General features: G+C 30.0%; 1 protein-coding gene across 7 annotated transcripts; it reads left to right on the forward strand.

Moving 5' to 3' along the window:
- Positions 1 to 431: 431 nt before the first annotated feature.
- Positions 432 to 26,648, forward strand: Nrg (Neuroglian). 7 transcript variants are annotated; one of them, XR_011544343.1, is made up of 11 exons: positions 432 to 512; positions 972 to 1,111; positions 4,533 to 4,667; positions 4,738 to 4,864; positions 17,976 to 20,206; positions 20,722 to 21,295; positions 21,356 to 21,693; positions 21,756 to 21,975; positions 22,280 to 22,378; positions 24,339 to 24,659; positions 24,883 to 25,022. XR_011544343.1 is itself a non-coding variant. In XM_070639618.1 (10 exons), exons 3-10 carry the CDS (start codon positions 4,610 to 4,612, stop codon positions 25,011 to 25,013), a joined length of 3,798 nt encoding a protein of 1,265 aa, XP_070495719.1. In that variant the 5' UTR covers positions 432 to 512; positions 972 to 1,111; positions 4,533 to 4,609; the 3' UTR covers positions 25,014 to 26,648. The 7 variants fall into 7 exon arrangements, 3 of the variants coding, with proteins under 3 accessions (XP_070495719.1, XP_070495720.1, XP_070495723.1); XR_011544341.1 differs by lacking the exon at positions 22,280 to 22,378 and adding an exon at positions 23,684 to 23,802; XR_011544342.1 differs by lacking the exon at positions 22,280 to 22,378 and adding an exon at positions 23,702 to 23,802.
- Positions 26,649 to 26,804: the final 156 nt, after the last annotated feature.

Consider the following 26,804-nt stretch of genomic DNA (forward strand, 5'->3'; position numbering starts at 1 on the left):
TTACTGAAATTTATTGTTTGTAGAGTTTTCCATGCTATGTGCTTTTTCACTGGATCATTTTAGTACCTGCATCATGATTTATGCTAAAGTTGTTCCTTTATTTTTGTTTTGTCTATGCTTCTGTTATCCTTTTGTATTCATTGGACCATTTTTAGTTGATTTCACTGAAATCCTGTGATATTCGAATTTCTTCATGGTTTTTTACTACACTTTACTCTAATTTATGCAATTAAAAACTTAATTAACTGTTTAAACCTAGTTTAATTAATAATTTTAGAAAGTTTAAAGATGAATAAAAATGTGAAATTGAGGTTCAAATTTTGAACTTGATATTTCCTGCAAAAAACGAACAAATTTTAAATTTTACAAAACCGTTAAGTGTGCTATGGAAAATGCGCTTATGTCATTTGAGTACTAAAAAACAAGTGTGAGTGCTTACTCTAATCGAAATAATTTTTTCACAAGCATAAACGAGTCTTCAGTATTTAGAGAGCTTCTGTAATATCGAGAAGGTACATAAAGTTGTTTCGTGGAAAATATTTTTAAGAAATTAAGAAAATCCAGTGGTTTTCTTGAATTTTAGTGTGTAAATTAATGATTTTTTGAAAGTCAATCAAGTTAGACGCAATTTTTCCATAATTCTGTGCGTAAATATTGCGCAAATTTGTCAAAATTTTAAAGTTTAACTAACGCGAGTGAGTGAAAAAATTAAGAGAGAGATACCGCGCCCTGTATAATTAATTTTATAAGCATTTCTCATGGAAATTCTCATTTAAATTTGCTAACAAAAAATTAATAATTTACACATTAAACGGGAAGATTGATATCTGGAAAAATTTGTGCATTTTCTATCTGTTCTGTGAAAAACGAAGAAGAAAAAATATTTTCCAATATTAATAATAATAAGAAGAAGAGTACGAAGAAGTTAGTTGGTGTGCGCGAATCGAAAAAAATTTTCTTTTTATTTTTAGCTTTTGTTGTTGTGAGTTGCTTGAAGGAATATGAAGAAGTAATAGAACCGACGAAAGTTAGTGATAAAAGAAAATTGGCGAATAATTCAAACACTAAAGACATAAAAATCATTTTTGGATTAGTTAATTTTTTCAAACAGGTGAGTCAAAATTGTCATTGTGGAACGGGCGTTTACCAAAAAAATATTTGTTCTATTCTATTCTATTTGCTGTTTTCTCGACAAACAAGCGTTCTTTGATGCCGCAAAGTTAGTTAGTGATCAAATGACAATTAATGGATGATTCAAAGTGATATAAAACTGAAACATGCATAAATTAGACATAAATCAACTCAAGTGCAAAGCTTAATTTGGTGATTCAAGAGGTGACACACATTCTATGTGCTACAATTAATTAAATTGCTAGTGACTTATGCGAAAATTGATCCAATGAGGTCAGATATTACTTAAAGTTTTTTATATTTGCAATATATAAATTGAAGCATCTAAAAATATACCAAATGAGACGTATGATCTCATTGCTGGTGATTCTTGAATACATTTTAAAACGTGTGAAGAAGTGGAAAAGAAACAAAAAAAAATTATATTCTCGCGTATCTCGTCGTTAAAGTTTGCATCACGAAATCTCTTCCTTTTCAACAGAAATATGACAATTGGAAGCTTTGAGATTAATCTACAGTAGAATTAAATTTGCCATATTATGTCATGAATTGAAAGAATGTACAAATATATTCATGAATCAGCAACGTATTGCCTTGACTATTTTTTTATATATTTTCATAGTCGTTATTATTTATTTCGGTAACGGTAAGAGTTTCCGAATTTATTCATAAGAACTTTTATGCCGCTTACATCATCCGGTATAAATAAAGAAGCAAATATTGGAGAACTTTTCTTCATTTTAATTACTGTTTCGTGATTCCACAAGCTACTGAACACAAAGTAACAATATTAAAGAAATTTCTTGTGAGAATCTCACTGTGTAGTCGAAGAAATAAAATATAAAACAAAATAGTGTTATTCTGAAGGTCAGTCAGTGGAGGAAGAGAGAGAAAACAAAAAAACAAATTTAACGTTTAAAGGCTTTTCATTCATTCGTCATGTACTACCACAGTTAGCACATCTTAATTTTACTTCCCTCTATATGACTCTCGTGTGTGCGTCAGTTTAAATGAATTAATTAAGAAAAAATTTAATTTTTTAGTAATTGAGAATCTTGAATGGCTTCCAAAGAATGCAGACATATGCATATTGTCGGAAGCCGGTCATAAAACTAATTAAAGAATATTTTTTTTAAAGTATATGTTAGTAAGGAACTGAAAATCCTTTGTTCAACATTGAATGCGTTACTCTTTTTCTTGAATGGAAGCGGAAGAAAAACTAGAACTAACATTATCGATTTTCCGTCTACCCTTCATTTTTTTTTTGCCTCCAGACGACAGGAAACACAATTTTTTACCTTTTGTTCGTGGTAATGGGGGAAAAAATTTCTAAATTGTTGGGGAAAAGTTATGCGAAAAATATTATGTTAGTTTCCTATTCTAGTTTATTATTCATATTGTTCAGTTATAGAAATATCCACATGATTGATGATATAATTCTATTTATTTGTACTTGAATTATCTTCAGCTTTCATTTCAATCAAATAAATTTTCTCGTCTCTTACAATAGAAATTTTATTCGCAATGATCATGAATGCCTCAATATACTACATGATATATTCATAATACTCTACAATAACCATAATTTTATGTCTGACGCCTGTTATGTATTTTTCTTCTTATTTCTCTCTTCCAAAAATGTCGATGTATATTGTCCCATTCTTAATCTTCCAATCATTTGCATATGTGTGCCTAACTAGTTTTTTTTTCTACTTTACTCCATCTCTTCATTGGAGATTAACGTGGATAGAATTCATGACTTGAAAATCATATCGTGTGCTCTGAGTTTTTTGTTTACAAACATGAAATGGAAGAAGAAAAATTTTGTATGAGATGAAAAATCAATATCAATGTTTCGTGTCAGTTCCAACGCTTTCATATTGCTCTTATCTTTTCGAAGTTTTAATTTTCTTGTTAAATTGAGATTAAGAAAATGTTGTTGTGGTAAATGGATGTTAAGAGGTCAAAGTGTGGTCGTAATTTAGATCTATTGATGATATTGTAATGCTGAAGGGTGATTTAGTGCTTTTAATCTAAATATATTACTTGAGAATGTATCATGGAGTTCAGGAAGTCAGTAATTTAAGAATTATTTGGAATATATCTTAAATATATTCCAATTTTTTATTATCTCCATCATCCATTATACTTGCATGAACTTGCAAAAAGCAGTCAGATCGAGAATTTTGTTTCATTCATCTTAAAAGCTATAAAAATGTGTTAAGCAGTAAAATTTACTCACTAAATGTCATACCTTTTTATAAATCAGTGAGTCAGTCAATAAACAATTCAATTTGCTCTAGTACCTGTCGATATTTACATAATAGAAGCAAGTGCTGAAATTTAAGAAATCTTTTGATATTTACATACGCGACATTGTAGTCATTAAGGAAGTTCCACATGATTGTTCACGAGTAAATGATACGTAGAAAGTATATCAAAATGACAGCATTAATAAATTGAGTAATTTGAAGACAAGTCATCATGTTTTTGAGAACACAAGAATCGTTTATTCAGTTGATTCATTCATTTCTGTTTATTTTTCTTCCCATTACTTTTTTATGTCCAAACTTATCACAAAGTATCGTTGATGTGTCTCGTATCGTAGAGACCAAATCTAATTAATATTCATAATTTGATAAATTAAATTGTATGTACGAGAAAGTTTATTGAACTTTAAAGTTTATGCATGTCCAATGCGATTGCTATGAGAAAAAAACATGCGAGGAATTTCATGCATAAACAATTGATTCAAAATTGTACTAGAAAAAGGCATTAAAAATAGATTTAACAACAAATGTTTACAGGTTTCTGTTTAGAAAGATGAAGTATAAGCATAAGTTCTAAATGTAATCTAAATTTAGACTCTTGAATCTATTTTCTACACTTGCATACATATTTCATTGCCGGAATTGCCGCGTATGTATTTAAAGGTCGTAAATTTAATTATTTTTTTCAGTTTAAAATAGATACGCTACTACTGTTAATAGTCTAAGAACGCTTGTCTATAAAAATATTTATGTTTGCTTGTTATGATACCAGTATTTATGTTATTTTACGAGATGAGACGAAAAAAAAAAGAATAAGTTTAGATAAACAAACTGACTGGCATTTGTCGTTTGTAAATTTTCCGTCCCTGAAGAATTTCTTTTAAATTTCTTTTTTCCTCTCATTTTCTTTATTTGTGTTATATTTAAATAACACACCCCAACTGTCTTTCAGTATTTTCGTCATAATTTTTATGGTGACAACTTCCTTTCCCTTCATTTGTTTATGTTTATTTAGAAGAAACCAGAACTCTTTTTAAAAATTGGTCTCTAATGTATTATTTATTAATAAATGACTTAATCTGTGCTATACACTCATCTAATCAATTTCATCATTATTGACTCTATTTACAGATAATTGACAGAGATAAACACGAAAGATATTTTTAAAAACTCAACACATTAGGTTAAGAATATAATAAATTTTCAAAATGTGGCGATCAAGTCTACTGCTGGTCGTTGCATTATCCGTAACGTCATATGCAATAAGTAAGTATTATGAATGATGGAATTATGATCGATTAAGAGTTAATAACATTAATCTTTCACACTTATTTAGTTCATTCACCGCCTCGGATAACAAAACAGCCGATTGCTGAGGAGATGCTGTTTCAAGTAGCATCAGCCGGTGATACAGAAAAACCATTCATTATTGAATGTGAAGCAGAGGGAGAGCCGGCGCCAAAGTGAGTATATCTTTTACAATAATAATTTTTCAATTGCGAAATCATGCGCTTAATGGTCCAACAGTTAATTCAATTTTTATTTTTTTCGTTCATACTTCCTTGGATATATGAAATGAAAATAATGGTTGGATATATGCATATGAGAAAAAAGGGGAGAAATGGCAAATTGATCGTAAATTATTCGCATTTCATATTCTCATAATTTTTATATTTTATTATATTCTTTTTTTGGCAAAAAAATTTGACTTTAACCTGCTAGATTTCGACTGGTAACATACATAATTTACCAAACGATGAGTCAGCAATCGATATTCCTTCCTTATTTCTCCCCATTCATAACTTTTACAACTCGTTTACATCAATCCTGAGGTTACGAAAATCACTATTTCTTTCACAACTATCATGCTGTGTTCTGTGATCTTCAATTAAATGAGCTTAGCGTGAGATGATTGAAGGATAAAATTTTCAAAGTTTTTCTCCATCTAATCAATACGTCTGGAAATATTTTTTTGGAGATATTTTTAGTACATTTTGCCATTGAGATTTAGATGTAGAAAAAGAGTAAGAGAGATTAAATATATCTTGTTTATGACTCTATATCTATGGAGCATAAAATGCTTCTAAAAATACATCTTTATATACGAAAACATTTATTTTTCAAATATTGAGAAGAAAAATATTTCGCATGAATATGTGAAAATGTGCTACACATGGCGAAAATGTGCGTGAAATTTTTGTCTGTGAAAATAATAGACGAATGAATCTTGTCGGCATAAAATATTTCTTTTCCTTGCATTACCATATCATAGAAAAGTCGAAAATAATATCAATCAATGGGGTCGTCTGTTAATGATGTCCAACATTTCTTTATCTTGGTGCTTAATGTCAATTTTCAAATATTTTCTATCGTCATTTTATGAATTAAATCCGAAAAAATCAATCGATTTGATGGACGTCACTTGATAATCCCCTCCAAAAAGCTTCATTAAGCAATATTTCATCGATATTTTTAGAAAGAGGCATTAAAAAAGTTGTGAAGGCTAAAGCAATAACTATTATGCATATCGTTCAATCAATTATTCCTTTCTTCAACCATTTCTATCACTTTACCAAAAAATAAAGCATTAGGGGGAACAGGAAATAATCAAAATTAGTTTTATTGTAGACGGAATTTCCACAGATCAATATTTTTTTTATCGTTTTGGGAGCAATGAAAGTATAAGTGAAATAATAAGAAAAATTGGAAAATCACTTACAATCACAATAAAAAACATTTGCTTTCACTGGCTCAGGTTTCATGATATTGATTTTTTTCTCCTTATTTTAGAAAAAGCTTTATTTTGTTGCCTAGCAATTGAATTTTGCCAGAAAATGTTACGAAGAAGAAAGCCGGTAACATTAAATGCTGCATTTTTCTTTTTTTCGTCCTTTGCTCGATTTAACTTTAATGTGAACAAAACGAGTTAATCGTACACAATCATTTTTCACATCTTCTGACATCGTTCTTGTTTGCTGTGCCATGATGATGCGATGAATCACAATCGCTTCTTTACTTTCTATTTAAAAAGAAGAGACTTTATTTTATTTTTGAAAATTTCATCGTTTTAATGGCATTATGGGAAAAATCCATTTGCAAGATGATTTTTGATGTGAATAGCTGCATATGCTTATTATTATGAAAACAGTGACTTCCCGTAACACTCTTTTATAAAAGTATGGTATGAGATGTTATTGATGATGTCAGTAGATAAATAAGATTCAGAAGTGTAATCCCATCACACAATTATTCAGTCCTTGAGACAAGCCACTCCTTTTTATTGGAGATTAAGTTGCATTTTAAGTCCCACACAATCTGAATATTTAAAAAGTTAGCTCATCAAGTTACAAAAAGTAAAGGACGTGTAGGAAACAAAAGGAAAAGTAACTATTTGAATTATCGACTATTCAAAACGAGTTTTAAGCTTACAGAAGAGTGCTAATTTACTCTGTTACATTCCCAAAACTTTTGGTATATTTACTGTACTTTTCTGTGACTGTTTTTAGCGATTAACATAAGAAACGTGCTCATAATTGCTTCACAAAATAGAAAAAAATGCTGAAAAATTTGTTGCATGCTAGCAAAGATTAAAATAACAAGTAAAGTTCTCTCTTGTTGTAAAAAGCCATTATTCGAATAAACAACATAAAACCTATTATGGAAATAAGACTAGTATTTTTCTTCCTATAACATACGATGATGAAAAATACAATATAAATCGATGTGCATGCATTCGGAAAAAATCCCCTTACAAGAAAAAATGTCTACATTTTATTTTGGGGAGAGTTTTTTGATGGTTTAATTCTAATATGGATTGTTGCTGCTTTTACATCATTATTCCATTTTCCCAAATTTACAATTGATATACATAAGGAAACTTTGTCGATTGGGGATGTAAATTCTGATTATTTATTCATAATTCTGATTATTTTCCTTATTTTTTTGTGAGCAATCAAATTTGGTTCTTGTTGGATCTAGAAATCCAGAACTTTTTCGTTTAGAATTACAACTTGACATAATAAAAATTTGTGCAAGCCATAACCGAAATGGAAATGTGATTATTGTATTCACTCATAAAAAAAAAATTATGTGACGGAGATTAGAAGAAGGAACCAGAAATGATTGTTTTAACTCACGTTTCAGTCTACACTTGAATAAATTGAAGTAAGAAAATTTTTACATTAGACAATATGGAAAAAGTAAAATTAGGTCGAAATAGAAGGGGACTGACTGTCAGTTCTCATTATGGTTCAATTCTCACTTCCGACTCTTTCCTCCCGAAAAAATTAAAGTAAGATGGAAATAAGAATATCTTAGAGTGATGATAATTGAAGTGCTCTCTTACGTCTGAGCAGATTTCTTCTTCATTTTTTTTATTCTTGGTGTAAAAAAGGGGTTGTATTGACTGGATTTACTTTTGAGTGTAAGACGAGAGTGTCAAAAAAGTAACTTGGGGTAGGAAGGCAATGAAAATTTAATTCGCATTAAACAACAAATTGCTTTCCTTTTGTATAGATTATTGTCAGATTTTAAAATTCAATCCTTTAATAGGTAATTTCGGTCAAATTAAATTAAATTAGATAGGGAAATGAAACAGTAAGCAGGTGTCACTGATCCATAAAAGTATTAAAATTGTTTAAAGACATTTTTAGTGACAGTTTAATTAATTATGCGGTGAAGTATATAATTTCACGTAAAAATGTAGTATTTTCCCTCATATATGCTGTAGGAATCAACCGCAAGATTGAAATCATGCTTAGAAAATAAATTAGGGTCATTCATAAATGCTGTCAACTTGAAAATTGATTTTTGGTTAGCTTTACTGTCTTAGTATCTGTTGACCTTATAGACAAATTGACCACAAATGAGAAATATCTTTCACACAATTCTGTTTATTTCTTTCAACTCATGACTTATATTTTAAAATAATTTTTAAAGGCCATACACCATCTGCATAACATTGTACGATGATGATGATGATGATCACATATCCACTTTTTTATTTCGCATCCATTGATTCCCATATAATTTCTAACACTATGCGTCTAAATATAGACTTTCGTCGATACATAAGATAGTGAGAGAGACTCAATTCATGTATTTATTATTGATTCAGTTAAATTGAAAAAATAGATCAAAAGAGACTTTGTTAAAAAATCGTAAAAAATGAATTGAGTAACAAATTCTTGAGTAGACACAAAAATGTGCATCACATTTAATAAAATAATTTACGATTGTCATTGAGTTTACTTCTTTGCGACTAAATTTCAAAACTCTATATTGTGTTTTTATTTCTTCTTACTTGTTCGGAATCTGCGTTAATGAAATGTATTACTAGTATCAACCATATGTTCCCAGAGTAATCTAATTTTATATTAAAGATGTAACACATGTTGATTAAAAAACTTTAAAAGAAAAGAAGAAAAATCTTATACTTTTCGCTTTGGTTGTAAATTCTCATTCATTGGTCTCATTATGGATTAGTAGGAACTTAGAATGTGTGAATGATATGTGTGGAACATAACTTTAAGAGCAAATAAGACATTTGAAAGTTGTGTTTAAAGGTTAAGTGTTTAAAAATTTTGCTTATTTTTAAACTAAAGATCCTCTGACATTTACGTAAACTTTTCATTGCCAATTTTTACATTAAATTTTTATCGCACACATACGAGATATTCCCCGATTTATTGTTAGATCAGCATGAGAAATAATCGAGTATGAATTTTTATTTAAATGACTGGATTTTATTCCCAACGAGTGTCAAATTCCTTAACATTGACATGTTATGCTTCAATTATAACCAAACCTTATTAAATCGCTGAAATTTGACTTTTTCACCTAAATGAAATGCGATATTTGGATGGAATGTAAACAGGCATAAGCCACAAAATTTTTCAATGACTCAGTATCATCTAAATAATGCTTACCTCATTTTTAAAAGAAGTATAATAATTCAATATTAAAAGAATGTTTGTGATGCAATGAGCAGATGCTCTAAGTTCAAAGTATCCGTTTCAAAACACCGGACATGGAAGCGAGAAAAGAAAGAGAAATTAGATTAAAACTGATATTAAATATCTTAATCGTAACTGTATTCTGCCTTTTGCATATTCTATCTAAGTTGCGCATGCATATTACTGCTGTACGGAAATCTATTTTAGACTTTAAATTGCTACCTGTCGACTTTTCTATTTTTATCAGTAAATGTTAACAAATTTCTAAATATCATCATTATATATTAATTAAGGCATAAATGAGCGAGTAATATTTGCTGTAACTGAACCTTTAGGCTATGTTATAATTTGCATATATTTCTATTCGTAAACATTTTCTTTTTACAGTTTTGGGTCTATTTTTAAAGCGGAAATTAAATGTGAAGACACGTGTAAAGGAAGAAACAAAATAAAACTGTAATATATGCTCGAAAAACCTCCTCTGACACAAATTGCTCTTTTGCCTCCAGGGCATCAATGTTTGCACTTACTTCTGTGTCTAAAGTGAAGCCCTTTTCTGTCTGAAATAAATTTGTTCATTTTAATTATGCTAAAACATTCCAAGCTTCTTCAGCACAGCATCCTTATATTTAGAATGTTAAATAAAGACAACAGGTTTATTTGCTAAATTTAAATATTTATAATGTAGCATGCTTGCTTTTTATTTTAGTAAGTTTTAAATCATGTCGCATTTCTCTTTTTACGCTCACCTTAATATTTAATGTTGATCCTTTTTCAATTTCCTTAAGTAAACAGTTACAATGAAAAATCAGTAAAATGATGAAAAATGATGCCTTTTCCGGCTGACAAAAAATTATGACATTGCCTCAGTACTTTAATTCTTCAATTTCACAAGAAGAAGAAGGCCCTGTAATCAAATCAGTAGAACTCTCTGAATCAGGCATGAGTCATAGCATTACCATGAAAAAATGTTTCACCCCAAATAATGTTATTTGGATTAAATTACCTGGGTTGTTATTTTTTCCAATTTCTCGAGAAATATGAGGTAGAAAACGGAATAAAGTCCATTAATGGAGGGGATTGAGACATAAGAAAAACAACCAAAAAAAATGTGAAAATTAGAAAAAAGTGAAGTTTTAAAACACCCCAAATAAAAATAGCCAGCCTGAGTTTCGTATATCCGTAATCTCGCAATTAAAAATCAATAAAAACCACACAAAATTGTTCCAAAATTTTTGGAAAGAATCAAATATCACACAATATAAGGCATGCAAACATACAATTTATAACTGGAAAAAGAAGAACTTCAATGTGGGATGTATCAAGTTACTAACTTAATTGCTCGCAATTCTCAAAATTTATGAATATTTTATTGATATTTTGTGGAAAATTGAAAATATTTTGTATATGTGCTTGCTCCCTAATAATAATTTTAAGGTAAACTTCCCCATATTTCCCAGCATGTTATGTATGTATCTCCCGTCTGATTACAAACGATAATGAAATAAAATTGGGTACTTGTGATATTGCTCATAAAACTGACATAAATATTAATTTAGGAAGAAATATACTCAATTTTATAAATAATTTAATGACTCATTGACACGCTGTGTATGCACGGTTTATATGTAGTCAGATGACTGGAGGTGGTTATGTTCTTTTGAAGCATGGTGCTGCAGTAAGCAACAAATCAAAGTCAATTTAAAGAGTCGTCGAGGCACACGCTCAAAAAAATTAATATTTTGTTTTGTAATACCATGCTGTATAAGTGGATGATGTCATGTACCTAAATTTATTCTATTGAATTTCCCTATGCGCTTTATATGACGGTGCATATATGTCAACAATAGAGTGAGAGATGCGGTAAAGAGTAGAAAATTTATTGGATTAAATTTTATATGACATTTATATCGTATTCAGGATTACAAACTTTTTTATATTCATAATCTACTAACCGTGAGATTGTTCATTTTATGCACTTTATGGGACGAGTGGCTGTGGATGATTTTTATTGGTTTCTTTTGTAATTCTAGTCATTCATTAATCTGCTTGCGAGCATTTTTTTATTTATATTCTTCCTGCTGTGGATTAAAAAGTTAGAGCATTTAATTTAGAAGGAAAGATGATGAATGGCAATTAGATTCATTTCCCCCTCATTAAGCACACACATTTGATGATTCCTGAATGTATATTATGAAAGATTTTACTATGAGCAAAAATTATTTATTTATATTGTTGTTTAAATTAAGACCGAAAAATTGCTTAATGAATGAAGGAAGTAAGGGGGTCTTCAATTCTCTCTTTATTGTCGGTGTGTAACACATATCCATTAACAGCTGCCTTCATAAAAATAGAGAAAAAAATCATTTTCTCTCACAAACTATTTTGTGGGATATGCATGAACAATAATCGAATGTGCCGATTTATAGGACGATAAGGGTCAAATTTGTATCAAACATTTTTATTTATATACTTGATGAAACAATTCATTTTTAAATGATTTAAACAATATTTTTAGTGCTTAGCTATTGTTGAGACAATCAAGCTATATATAGACATAGAACTTGAAACAAAATTTCATTCAATAAATTTTTTTAATGCAGATGTGGATGAAAAATTAAAAACCAAACAAAACAATTAACAAAATGTCATACATGATGTTAAATGATGTCTGCATCTGCGCATTTTTGCTTTTTCATAAATGTTTTATTTTGTTTAGCACTATCACGATTCGTTCTGCACAAAGAGGAAAAAAAAGAAGTCACTTAAAATCAGGAAAAAAATTTACTTCCTCATATTGTATAACTTTTGAAAATTTAAACATTATGGGAAATTGCATTTGTGGAATGGATATTAATCAAACAGACCATAATGCTATGTTTTTGCGACGTCCTTTTGTGCTCTTATCTACCTAATCGCGTGCTAAACGACAAGAATGGAAAAATAACATTAAAGAGTAGATAATTTATGGTGGCTGGTTCGACCGAGCGGCATGCAATATGCTATATTTTGAAGGATAATAAATTTAATTATTTTCAGTCCTTAGATATTCTCTATGTACACATATGTATACTCTTGTATAGTCATTCTTCTTTATTGACATCATATCCATCGCTTTCACAGACATATGCAGTCATTGTCCTTTTTCCCATACGTGTTTATACAGATTTAAAATTAAAATAGAGCACGACAAAGCAGCATTAAAGCAGGCAACGAAGCCCTTTATAGATAATTTTCTATACCATAAAATAATGAAAATCCTCTTTAATTAATTCGATAGTTTTTACTAAATTTTTATATCTATGGATTTTTTGAAATTTGTGGCTTCATGCTGAAAATCATTCATATAATCGGGGGTATTAAGTTCATTTAATTTAGTGTAGGTTGGTATAGCAATTAATTCTGCTTCTTCTTATTCCTCATATTTTTTTTCTTTGTGGTGAAATGCACTTTGATATGATATGAGCGTATGTCGGATGGACGTAAAATTAATGTTAGTTCCGTCATGGTTGAGTGAAAAGTGCTCGTTGTGTTGTGTTTTGTGTGTCTTTAACTCGAAAGCGAGACATGATGAATGAACATTTTTCACCCATTTTCACGCGAACATATAGTTCCTATATACCTTCACACATTTATGGTTGTAGCTTAAATAAACCATTGAATGAAGAACAGCGGTTAATATGTAAATTATGTCCAATAATCAACAACTTGACGTCGGCATAGCACATTTGTTTTTAATATATATAAATACACATACATAGGCTAAAGAACTGAGTTATTTGAGTACGATGGACATAAAATAAAAATGACTAGCCCTTTACGGAACAAATAACTTTAGAAAATGAAATTTCAAACAGCAAAAATTCATTAATTTTTTTTTCTCCATCATATTAAGTCATTCTAATAGCAATTAACAAAGGATCAAAAATTCCATTATGGAAATATTATAAACATCCGTGGAATGGGAAATGATTATTTTTATTATGACAATATTTATGCAATTTTCTGCTGTCTCTAGTGTATTGTCAACCACAATTATGTCATTTTCTATATCTATAGTGATGATGTTTATACAGCATCATTGACAAAGTTCAAGGAGTTCATTATATGCGCTTCAAAATGAACAAAGAAAAATAAGAAGTTAAACGCCTAGAAGAAGTGTTATTAATGCTATCCATGCACAAATAATGAAAAATATATAGGAAATTTGCGGAAAATTTTACTTCTTTTCTTCGTCCAATTCTCCCTCTTTATTCTCTCTTTTCTGTGGATACACAAATGCAAAAATATTTTTATTGACATAGTTAGGGATGAATGGTATGAATAAAATTTATTCAGCTATGGTTTAGAGAGCAATTTCAATTTTTATATTTTAAAATGATCAAAAGGAATGAAAATTTGCTATTGTGCATTTCTTTTGTTAAATATTTGTTTTATTCTTCATTGAATATACAGCTTTAATATGAGCAAATAATAAGAGACTCAATATTAGAAAAGGTTTAATACAAAAGATTATAAACTGACTTTCTGGTTGAGATTCTTGAATTATTTATAAGTTTGTTTAGTGACTTTTATTCACATCTAATTTAGTGGAAGCAGTTTTGATTGGAACTTAATGTCAATATTTATTATTCGCAACGGTACAATTTAATATACAGCATAATGGACATTATGTTTGACGGTAAATGACAGAATTAAGGCGTGATATCACTGAGAAATGTATTCAGAATTTGTCAAAATATTCATAAATACACTCGCTTCCTTTATATGATACACGCGATTTTTTTCAAAGTAAAAATGGAACTTATGCTGTTTTTTGCTTATTCTGTCACGTTGCCAAATTTCATCAACAACTTACCGTAATTTCCTCGTGATTTCTCGTGATTGAATGTTTCTTTGAGTCTTCAAATAACTTTTTGTCGTGCCTGACATTGCTTCACATTTCTACTAAAGGATTTATTCTAATAACCTAATTTCATGACTAATGCACCGACTCTAGAGTTCAACCATAATTCTATCGTCAACAATCAAGAAATATATAAAAATGAATTGTAATTCTGTAACATTACACATCACATGAGCTCAATAAATGCAGTGCCATAAAACTTGCATGAATGAACTTTTCGCAATCCATAAAACTTGTAATTTTATTGCTTGTCTGATATGCTTTTATTGCTCTCATATCTCAATTTTTCATAAAAACAAATAAGAAACTGGGGAAATGGGTATTAGACGCAAAACATCTGAATGCCTAAATAAATCACAAATAAATACATTTCCTTAGTTCCTTTTTTATTACAATTGATTGCGAATAAATCTCATGGCATCTTAATTAATTTATAAATTTAATGACTTAATGGAAGTACAGTTAGTAGAAAGTTTTTGGGTAATAAAGTTAAGAATAGAATATATCGTTTTAAATAATTCATCTTCTATATTTAGGCATGAGGATTCAATTATATTCAGTCATTAAATGAATAATTTACATAAGAATACAATAGACGAAGGATGAGCCAAAAGGAGAAAAATCTGCATGCCAGGCAGTCTGTCTGTTTCTTTGTCTGTCACTTTGTTTTCTTAACACAAATTTACTTCCTTCAGATACCATAAACAGCATATGGCTGCTTATTTATTTATTTATTATTTTAAAAAGGATTTGCAAATAATTTTAAGGCGTTAAGACTGCAATAAAACAATTTCCATATTTTTATGATGGGAAATATTTTCTTTCTGTGCATTAAATTGCATCTCATTTTTTTAAGGAGGCGCTTGCGACAGATGAAAAACATCCTGTCATGAGACGGGAAAACAAAACAAAAAATAAGTAAAGAGTTTGTGAAGCAATAAATAAATGAAGATTTATTTTTATTAAAAAAAAGAAAATTTTCGTTCATCAGTTAACGCCTTCCTGAATGTTTTTACAACTGCATGCATCAACAAATCATTAAATGATAAATGAAAATAACCCGAAATATTTCTTTGCTTGCAAGCCATAATTTAAAATTGATTCATTCTAAAATAGCCGATAAATTTGCCCCAATATGTTAGAAAATATCCGTCAGTTTTTATTTGCCACCACCTGCGCATTAAATGAATAAACAATTGTTTTGGATGTGTGGTATGTATAGAATTTTAAAAATTTTTATTTCTCTTTTGTGATGGACTCATCCATGATGAATCATTTTTATTGTCAGAATATTTAATTATGTTCTTCGAAAATTCAGAGTTGGGAACTGATTATTGTCTTTGACTTTGTCCTTCATGTCCTAGAATTGTCTCAAGCTGAATTCCAATCGATATTTCATGTAAAATTCTTCAACTCAGCCAGTTAAAAACCAATAAGGGCAAGTTTCACTAAACCAATCGAACCTTGACACCAAGAACCAACTCAGCTCACAATATTTCCACATATAAGTATGTTTCGATAGCAATATGACCAAAATACATAAAAATTAGTAATGTATAACGTGTCAGTTGTTAAATACAATGGAAATGCATTTAATTTAAATTAACAAAAGAGACACAAGAGAGTTCCAAAGGTTAGCCTAACATGTAAACTATTTTTATTTGGTATATTTTGTGTGTGATTTCGTTCATTAGACAAGAGAACACACATGACAAATATGTGTGCCATAATCAATGAATTGGAATTCGTCAATGTCGGATGGTAAGGGTTAAAAGTTTCAAGAATCAATTAAATGGAAACAACATTTGATGAATATTAAATTGATAAATACACGAATGATAGAATTTCTTTAAAATTTTGTCACACACTTAATGGCTAGACGAATCTATGCTTGGTGTCTTGCGCAAATGATGTCTGTAAGATCAGAGATTGTAACTTAACCAAATTTGTTCGTCCAGAATACTTGACGTCATTAGCAGACGACCCGATGTATGTGATAATTTGTTTAACTAATAGATTTCGTTCAATTCTCTGTGCCCACTTAATATGTAGAACTAAAAGCTTTTTAGTATGTAGCATAAATCAGTTTGTAAATTGTCTCGAATGGAAATAAACCAAATGAATCTCTTTCTATGCTGCTCTATGATTGCGAAAAACAAGAAAAAATTCTAATAAAATTTAATGAGAATTCTCGGCTTGAATGTCATAGCCTACACGAAACTAAATAATTTTTAACAATGATTGCTCGTTCCTTCACATTCAAAATAAACAAAAAAAAAGTTTTTTCATTTTGTTTTACTTACGAACTTCTCGCTCTTTTTGCCGGTAAATGAAATTTAATGGTGCTTCATGAATGAATCTTAATTGAAGTTTTTTATGCGTCTTATTCGCTTTTCTTTCAAGCTTTTCTTTTTCTTCACATTTTTCGATCATCTCGTTGACGTTTTTGTCTCTTCGTCTCTACATACTTCTTATATGCATATGATGTCATAAGCGATTCTTAATAAGATAATGTGATGAAGTATAAGTTGATGACAGTGAATAAGAGAGAATGTAATTAGGTTTTTAAACAAGGCAATATGGATGTGAGATTGATTGCAGCATTATTCATTCTCTTACATTTGCATATGCTCGGTATTTCATTATGCTTTTAATACTGCTTATGCTTTGTGAGAGGAAAACAGTGTTGCTTTATGGCATTTTGCCTTCATTCATTTTGGCTACAGCACATATATAGTCTAGGAGATGGCATGAAACTTGTCCAAAAAGAGCATTTCGATGTCTGTGTCTAAAAATAATTTGGCATCAGTACAATTAAAAATTTACCGCATTGTTGTCGGCTCCAAATATGATTTCGTCAAGAATCTACAACTTTTGGTGACTGCGATAACAACACTGCGGCAAAAATTTAATTTCCTTCATACGAGAAACGTGCATTTCTTCAAAACAATAGAATATTTTAGACTGAACATATCTCGAAATGTTTATACGATCACTTAAAAAAGTTATTGAGAATCTCTTATTACTCATGCTTAATATGATATGATTTCCTTTTTAAAAAAATTTCAGTATTTCCACTCACTCATGAAGATTATGAAGTTTTGTACGTGAATCATATGAGCGCATTTCCATCATATTTTTTGAAAGTTAGACAGCCAATTATTTGAGCAAAAGCATTGCTTCCATTTCTATTTTTATTCGAAAAGTCCATAAAATTTTGAAATGTTTCATTAAATTTTTTATAGCATTAATCACCGGGTATTCTTTAAAAGTTCAATTAACGCCTAACAAAAGATAATTTTCTTCATTTTTACTTCTACTGCCTCTTCTGATTACTCACATTCTTCAGACATTGTTTGATTATTGTAGACTCCTCTTTTATCAGTAGTTTACATACATTTGTTGCTGTTTTGCATGTTAAGATGCCTGACCATTGACCGTACAAACTCAAAATATAAATAAATTGAGAAGAATGATCACTGACATAAGAATGAATGATGATTTAATCTTAAAATGATTTAAGTGAATGAAATGAACATAAAATCAAGGACGAACTCATCAAAAATTCAAGAATTTTATTAGGAATTTAAATGAATTTACGTATCTTTCAGTTTATCAATGAATTTTCTCAAATTATGCAAATATCCACTCCATTCCTTTTTAGAACAACCTGCAGCATTGATTAATTTCATTATTCTTTTTATATCCTTTCAGATATCGATGGATTAAGAACGGAAAGCATTTCGACTTCACAGCATACGATGACCGAATAACTCAACAGCCTGGACGTGGTACATTGACAATTACAAAGCCACGTGATGAGGATTTGGGTCAATATCAATGTTTTGCTGAAAATGAACATGGTATTGCAACATCAAATTCAGTTTTTGTGAGAAAGTCTGAGCTTAATAATTTCAAAGATGAGCAAATTCATAATATAGAAGCACAAGAAGGAGAACCATTCAAATTACAATGTCAACCTCCAGATGGTTGGCCAAAACCCAATGTCTATTGGATGCTTGAATCAACAGTTGGTGGAATTAAGACAATTAATAACTCAAGAATGACATTAGATCCTGAAGGAAATTTATGGTTCTCAAATGTGACTAGATTTGATGCATCAGAAGATGCTTATTATGTCTGCTCAGCCTCATCACCATTCAGAAATGAGTACAAAATCGGAAATCGTGTTATGCTTAAAGTAAATCCAGCAAGTAATGCAGCACAAAATAGATATGCACCAACAAAGCAATACGTATCAAGACGTAATGAAGTTGCACTTCGCGGTCATAGAGTTGAACTTTTCTGTATTTATGGAGGTACGCCACTTCCTCAAACAGTTTGGAGCAAAGATGGACGACCTATTGCTTGGAGTGATCGTGTGTCTCAAGGAAATTACGGTAAATCTCTGGTCATTAAGCATACAAGTTTAGATGATAGAGGTTCTTATACTTGTGACGTATCAAACGGTGCTGGACAACAACAATCATCGACCATTAATCTTGAAGTTAAAGCAATTCCATATTTCACTGTTGAGCCAGAGCCAGTAAATGCTGCAGAAGAAGAAACAATTTCATTCTCTTGTGAAGCAAGTGGTATTCCAGAACCAGCAATTAAATGGATTCACAATGGTAAACCAATTGATGAAGCTCCACAAAATGAACGTAGAACTGTCTCAAAGAACAAAATTACAATTAAGAATATTTTGAAATCGGATACTGGTAACTACGGTTGTAACGCAACAAATGCTTTGGGATATGTCTACAAAGATGTCTATGTTAATGTGTTGGCACTTCCACCAGAGATTGAAGAAGCACCAGGACGTGAAGCAACAGTTGATCAACGTGACATTACATTAACATGCAAAGTATTTGGCGCACCTAAACCTAAAATAAAGTGGATTCGTAATGGACAAGAGTTGACTGGAGGACGTTATGAAATTCAAGAATCTGGAAATTTACACATTAAGGCTGTTCAATTCTCTGATGCTGGTGATTATATTTGTCACGCAGAAAATAAATTTGGAACTAAAGAAGCAACTGGATCATTACTTGTTCATGAACATACAAAAATAACAGAATTCCCACAAGATTACGAAGTTATTGCTGGTACTTTGGCAACTTTCCGTTGTAATGCAGTTTCAGATCCATCATTGCCACTTGAAATTGAATGGTTGCTTAATGGAGAAGTTATTGATTTTGATGCACAACCACGTTTCACAAAATCCAGTGATCATTCATTGACAATTTCAAATACAATTGAATTAGATTCTGGATCATATACTTGCCGTGCAAGAACAGAACTTGATGAAGCTGAAGCAACATCTACTTTAACCGTTCAAGATACACCAAATGCTCCAGCACTTACTGGAATTCAATGTAATGAACGTGATGCTTCAGTTTCATGGGAACCAAAAGGTGACAATCGTTCACCAATCTTATACTTCATTATTCAATACAACACAACATTTACACCTGATATTTGGGTTGATGCATCTAAGACAGTTCCTGCTACAGATTTCTCGTATATAGTTCCAATGAGTCCATGGGGAAATTATACATTCCGTGTTATTGCCGTCAATAAAGTTGGAGAGTCTTTGCCATCAGAACATAGTGAATCATGCAGCACACAACCAGATGTTCCATTTAAGAATCCTGACAATGTTGAAGGAAAAGGAACTGAACCATCAAATCTTGTCATCAAATGGTCTCCAATGCCTCAAATTGACCATAATGCACCCCAATTCCATTATCGTGTCTCATGGAAACGAGATATTTCTGGACAAGAGTGGCAGAAACGTGATATTTATGATTGGCAACAAGGTGAGTTATCTGTTCTCGATCAACCGACATTCCAACGGTACAAAATAAAAGTTCAGGCCGTCAACGAAAAGGGTGAATCTAATGTTGCTGTAAAAGAAGTTGAAGGTTTCTCTGGTGAAGACAGTGAGTATTGATGTTTTAACTAATATTTATTAATTATTTTTATTCTGATGATTTTATAAATCAGAAAATGGTTATTTCGACCGTTCATGTTGGCTCTAATATTATGATGCTTTTTTGAAAGTTTTTTTTTAATGAGTAATAACATTTCTGTATCTCTATCTTCATGATAATCCAATTTCCATTGATGTTTCTTAACATATTTCAATTTTCTAATGAAAGACTTTTCTGAAAAAATACCCCAGAACTGCATATTAATGTGTATATCATCTTAATTGACATTTATTCAGTATGAAGTTCTTAATAAGCGACTATTTTGTGAGTTATTTGTTGTTCAAAGTTCCAGCATAAAAAAATCGCTAAACAGGTAAATAGGTCTTGCGGAAAGAATCTTCTTCGTACACTATTTCAAGTCAATTTTCAAGTACTATGCCAATGAGCGAGTCATTTGCTTCCAATATTATTCTTCTTCATTGCATTTGACCTCGTAATGGTAATTTAATATTTGATCATTTTAGAACCAACGGAATCTCCAAAGAACTTTAAGTTAGTCGATGTTGTTAGTGGAAATAAAGCTATGGTTTCATGGGATGAAGTGTCACCCGAATCAATTCGTGGACATTTCCGTGGATATAAAATTCATACATGGGTTGAAGGTGATGAAGAAAATGTCAAGGAAATTCTCATGAAGAGTAACACATCGAAAGCTCTTGTGGATAAATTCACACCAGATTCAAAGAATTATGCTCGTATTATGGCATTTAATGATCGCTTCAATGGTCCACCTAGCAACACAATTGAATTTGAGACCCCAGAAGGAGTACCGAGTACAGTTCAGTCATTACAAGCATATCCATTGGGAACATCTGCTTTCTGGTTGACATGGAAGAAACCTTTGTTGACAAATGGCAAGTTGCAAGGTTATAGAATCTACTATGAAGTCGTTGAAGGAACTGAATTGAAATCAAGACAAGAAAGAGAACCAAGAATTTTAGATCCAGATCAAAAACAAGCTAAACTTGCTGGTCTTCAGTCGAATACTAAATATCGCATTCACATTGTTGGATTCACTAAACAGGGTGAAGGAGATGAGTAAGTGCTTAGATAATATTTTTAAATTGAGCTGTGCTTGACATTAAATTCTGTTTACAGCTACTATATTGAACAAACTACACTGAGTCCAGCATCAGGAATCACAAAACCAGATATTCCATCATTTGAGCACTCTGTCGTTACAGGAGACAATGGCTATGCAAGAGCTAAGATCAATTGGCGACCAAATGTTGCCGGACATCCTGGATCACATTTCTATACTCAATATCGTAAAGCTGGTCAATCATCTTGGGAAAAAACTCCAGAGACAATGAATGAAGATTTTGATGAAATTACTGCACTTGACGCTGGATCTAGATATGAAATTCGTGTTGTGTCAGTTGACGGTAGTCAGGAAACTCCTAGCGCTTCTAAATTCATCGAAACATCTGATTCAGGTATATATTTTAGCATTAAATTAAGTTTAACTATTGTTTAATTATATAAATTGTGGCTATAGATGGTGGAGTGGTGATCGTACATCCTGATGATAATAGTATTGCAACAGCTGGATGGTTCATTGGAATGATTCTTGCACTTGCCTTCCTCATCCTTCTTTTAGTTCTTATATGTATAATTAAACGAAATCGTGGAGGTAAATACGATGTTCATGACAGAGAAATGGCAAATGGACGCCAAGATTATCCAGAAGAAGGAGGATTCCACGAGTATTCACAGCCGTAAGTAGAAATCGATGGGAATTTAGTATTTGATAGTCAAAATCATACAAATACATATAACCATAGACTCTCAATCATACATCTTACTCTTATTTTATTTATATTATCATAATTTTGCTACATCTAAAAAGAATTCTTAGTGCTCATATTCATCAGTTATGGTAGCTCACTGAAGGTTTTGTGTTTAGATAGGGTTTCCAATGACTAATAGATTGTCACGAACATTATTAACTTTTATTTCTGGAAAATAATTCGTAAAAAAACAAAAGACAACACAAACATCAAAATTTCAATTTCATTTCAGTTCATCAGATCTTCTTCCTCCCTCCCCCACTGCTCCTAAAGATAATGAAGAAAAAAATATGGCCAGTATTGTTATAGGGAAATTACATTTTAAGAAAATGTGAGCTTTTATTTCGTAATTTATGGTTTGTCTATAGAATTAAATTTTTTTCTTAACTTTTTGATGTTGTTTCAAAATTAACGAAGTAAGTAAGTCTAACCCGAACCAATTTTGGCATGAGATTTATTTTTTTTGTTCACTAGCATCACTCGAGTTTTCTTTAATTTTTCACACAAATGGCCGAAAATATATATTTTTTCAATAAATTTACAATTGGACAAAACAAAGCCTTCAATGAGTCTAATTTTCTAATTTCTCTTAGACAAAAGAAGTTTCTGAAAACAGAAATTTTGCTTTTTTAATCTAACAAACATAAATGTCACTAACATTAAACACTGACCACATTAATATATGACATACCATTTTTTTATTTGAATGGATTCTGACTCAATTAATGACAAATTGTCTTTTAATTGATATATCTTTTTTTGAGTTTGAGTTTTTTTTTTGTTTTTGAAAACCCAAAAGATCAATTTTTTACACACATTTACTGTTGATAAGATATATATATATTTTTTGATGATCATATGGATTGGGTAAGATATTTGTTATTTCCATTTTTTCATATACTGATATATTGCCAATACAGCAATATCAAAAAGACAAGTTTTTACTGCTTTTTCATTACCAAAATCATTTTTTTGTGGGATTGACCTTAGAGCATTCTAATGAGACTGATTTTTGAATAATCCAAAATTGACTGATTTGCTTGTGTCAATCCCGATCATTTAATTTTGCAAATTTGGTGAAGATCAACAAAATTTACATTTATAACTCATTAATGCTTTAATTCCTTTTGTGTGGGGTCACATGCAAGTGATGGCTATCATATTGATTGTTTCATTAATTCCATGATTAATTTTCCCAAATCATATCTTTGATCTGTCTAAGAATTTCAAAATTTGCAGTTTAATTGTGTCGTCACATTGTATCGCAACACGATCTTTTTTGTGTTGCGTAACACAGTTTCAACAACACTAAACGCAACATTTTTGAAATGAAAGTCCAAATTTCTTTGAAATTTGATTTTATTTGATATACATCATTTATGGCTCCCCCATCTTAAAATTCATTATTAAAGTGGTTCAGTTTTATGAGAGAAATTAACAAAAATTTAGTATCTAACAGGGATTAAATCATATTAACTCATTCTATTCATCATATCTTTAAAATCTCATTTAATCCAACAAAATACTTTTTGACATTATTTTGTATATCTAACCCTCCCCGCCCATCACATAATATCTTTTTATCCCCCATTTAAAAATAATTGAATTTAATACTTGGATACAAAAAAGAGTTTAGTGTATTACGTGATTTCAGTCTGGATAACAAATCGCAAGGTAGACAATCATTAAGCTCACAAAAACACGGTCCCGAAAGTGATACAGATTCGATGGCCGAATATGGCGATGGTGATACTGGTAAGGAGAAATGGACATCAAATTCTGATTTTTTCTTATTATTTATTCTATTTGATGGTCACTTTCTACAAAACTTGCTATTATGTCTTATTTTTTGATACCTTTTTAAAAAAAGTTTTGTTTTTGAATGAAAAAGTCGCTAAATTTTTTCTTTAGCTTGCTAATTTATTTTTAATCTTGCTAATTCCTTTAGCAATAACTTTATGTGTTTGTCTTAGATAGAATATTTATTTTAATTAGTTTATCAAGGAGAAATTAATTTTTATTGTTTTGTCCGTCCTAGAAAGCATATTTTTTTATTACTTTATACTTATTATTTATTATTCTTGACATGTAGTGCATCCGATAGAAGTAAATGGAAAAAATATAATAACAATGGAAAGTTTCATGAGCATTTTTCACATTCATGCAATTTTCCAGGCATTTATTTTTATGTTATTCTCATATTTATGCTAGTTCTACATACTACATTACATTCCTTAATTTATGGTTTTTGCTTATTATTTCGACTCTTTTTTTGTACCTTTCATTCACAGAGACAGGCATGAATGAAGATGGTTCATTCATTGGACAATATGGCAAAAAAGGAAAACCTCCACCGTCGAATAATCAGGCGTTTGCAACGCTTGTATAATTAAAATCATCTTAATTTAAGTTACTATCGTTATTATTTTCCTTTTTATCACTTTCAACTGCTGATTTATTACACAAAAAAAAAATCAATTATGCTGAATATCATCGTCATCCTTTGTCAAACCAATCAAAAAATCATAATTTTTGTACGTTAATATTATTTTCGTGTGTGACTGCATATTGCTGTTTAAAGTAGAAAATTATTGTTATTTAGTTCCTTTAAGGTAATTATTATTAAATTTTATGCTTGCCTATAGATCCTTTATGTCCAAAATTTATATTTTTTTTTCAATGTCTTATGAATTTCATTGGATTGAATTATTATCTATCAGAATTAACTCTTGATTCATCAAGATTCAAATTTGACATTAAATCTATAGAAAATGAAATTCCAAAAATAATCAAAGCCTGAACTAAACAAATACTAATGCAAATTCAATATTATAGGCGGTCAGTTTGCTGAAGACGGATCATTCATTGGACAATACATCCCTGGAAAGCTTAATCCACCCGTTAGTCCGCAACCAATTCATCATACACAAGCAGGAACTAGTTCTGGAGCTGCAACGTATGTTTAAATTAACATACAAAAACAATCTTTTATCCAACGAATAAATGTCAGCACAGGACACAAAACTATAATTTTGTCAAAATTGCATAAAAGAGTTCAATAACAAAAATTGATGGAAGGATGAAGATGATAGGACAAAAATAATGTGTAATAAGAATTATCTATTAGATGATAAACGCTTCTTCTTGTTTTAAGATTATAATACTATTATGATGATAATTAATTAGTTTTTTCATTAAATAAGTCAATGAGCTCTAAAATGGAAAGCTATAAAAGAAAAAAAAGATTGAAAAAAATTTACGGAAACGAGATGAAATCTCATTTATCAACACAGAGATCTGATTATTGTAAAGTAAAAAAAAAACACATGAATCTCCTCATTATTACTAAAACTTTATTAATTCTTTTTCGCTGAAAAATGTGTTCAATTTTTAAGAATTTCGCCTAACGACAACGATTTGGCGCAACATGGAAATTTTAAGATCATAATTTTTTTATATATAAAGATCATAGTTTATAGCTTAACAGAAAACAGATATTTTACAAAAAGAAAAAGAGTTCTTACTATCCTGTGGAAGTAGTTAATATTATAATAATGAGAACATACCATTTTATTCAGGATTTACCGATGATTATTTCTTCATAAAAACCACAAAAAAATCTTTAAAGGAGAAATCGCGATAATTTTAATGTTGCTTTTTTGTTATCAAATAGCTCAAAAGAAAAATTAAAAATCACAATCTAATCAGAGAGAACGTCCATTTTTAAAAATATTAATTATATTTTAAGTTAAGTTTCGCATACAAATGCGATGGATATAATTTTTTTATGCTTTTTATAACACAAAATTTTCATGACCAATATTTCGAATTAATTAAGAATCTCATGAAAAGTCTCAATTTTATTTTTATTAAAAAATGAAAAATTATGTACTCTAAATGATGAGTCTCTCTCTCTCAAAAATGTATTCTTTACAAAAAAAACACTATGACAGCTCTGTAGAAAATATCTATCTTTATTTTTATTAATTAAATAATTCTTTATTTTTTTATTAGTTAGAAACGAACATTGTTTAATTAAAAAATTGAAAACTTCGACATGCATTAGGGTCGACTTGACTACGAGGAATATTCTCTGAAATTTTTAACCGCAAGCTTAAATTTTTAATCCGATGGATTTATTTTTTAATCCAATGGATTTAATTTTATTTCTATCAAATTTAAAAATTTTAAATTTTCGCAAATTCGTACATTCTAAGAACAATCTGAATTAGTTAAGTCGAAACCTAATAAAGTAATTATTGCATAAGTGAGCTTTAGGTTGAAATTCTTCAATAATTACACATAGTTGCAATTATTCAAGAGTCTTTGCCTTTGGTACAAATTGTGAATTAGTATACTGTACATAAATTCACATTTCATTTGTTATTTAAAATGAACAATCAAAAGAAAAAAAAATCTTACATAAATTTAAATAAGAAAGCATGAAAATTTCCCAATTAATGCTTAGCATAGCTTCGTGACTTTATTTTCAATAATGGAAGATGAAGCAGTGAAGTTAAAAATTAGAATGGCAATTTTTTGATTAATTTGACGGAAGTGGATGGAAAATTCAATAAAAAAGATATTGATTCATTTTATAATTTCCTATTTATTTACTTTTTATGTTGTATTTTCAGTTCCTTATAAGTTGACCTAGCTGATTTAAGCTAGTTTTATTATTTGACGTCTCCATTTTGATTAGATTAAGACACAAAATGTGGAAACAGGTAAAAAATCAGTTTATTAGGATTCATAAT

Source organism: Chironomus tepperi, unplaced genomic scaffold (assembly GCF_022539635.2).
Source record: "Chironomus tepperi strain 1889 unplaced genomic scaffold, CSIRO-AGI_Ctep_v1 contig_196, whole genome shotgun sequence".
Classification (NCBI taxonomy): domain Eukaryota; kingdom Metazoa; phylum Arthropoda; class Insecta; order Diptera; family Chironomidae; genus Chironomus; species Chironomus tepperi.

What these genes read in the sequence shown, in the direction of transcription:
- Nrg (XM_070639618.1), top strand. Translation starts at nt 4,610, where the DNA reads ATGTGGCGATCAAGTCTACTGCTGGTCGTTGCATTATCCGTAACGTCA. An exon ending in CATCGAAACATCTGATTCAG is followed by an intron (nt 21,694 to 21,755) that starts GTATATATTTTA and finishes TTGTGGCTATAG; the next exon opens with ATGGTGGAGTGGTGATCGTA. An exon ending in ATATGGCGATGGTGATACTG is followed by an intron (nt 23,803 to 24,882) that starts GTAAGGAGAAAT and finishes TCAATATTATAG; the next exon opens with GCGGTCAGTTTGCTGAAGAC.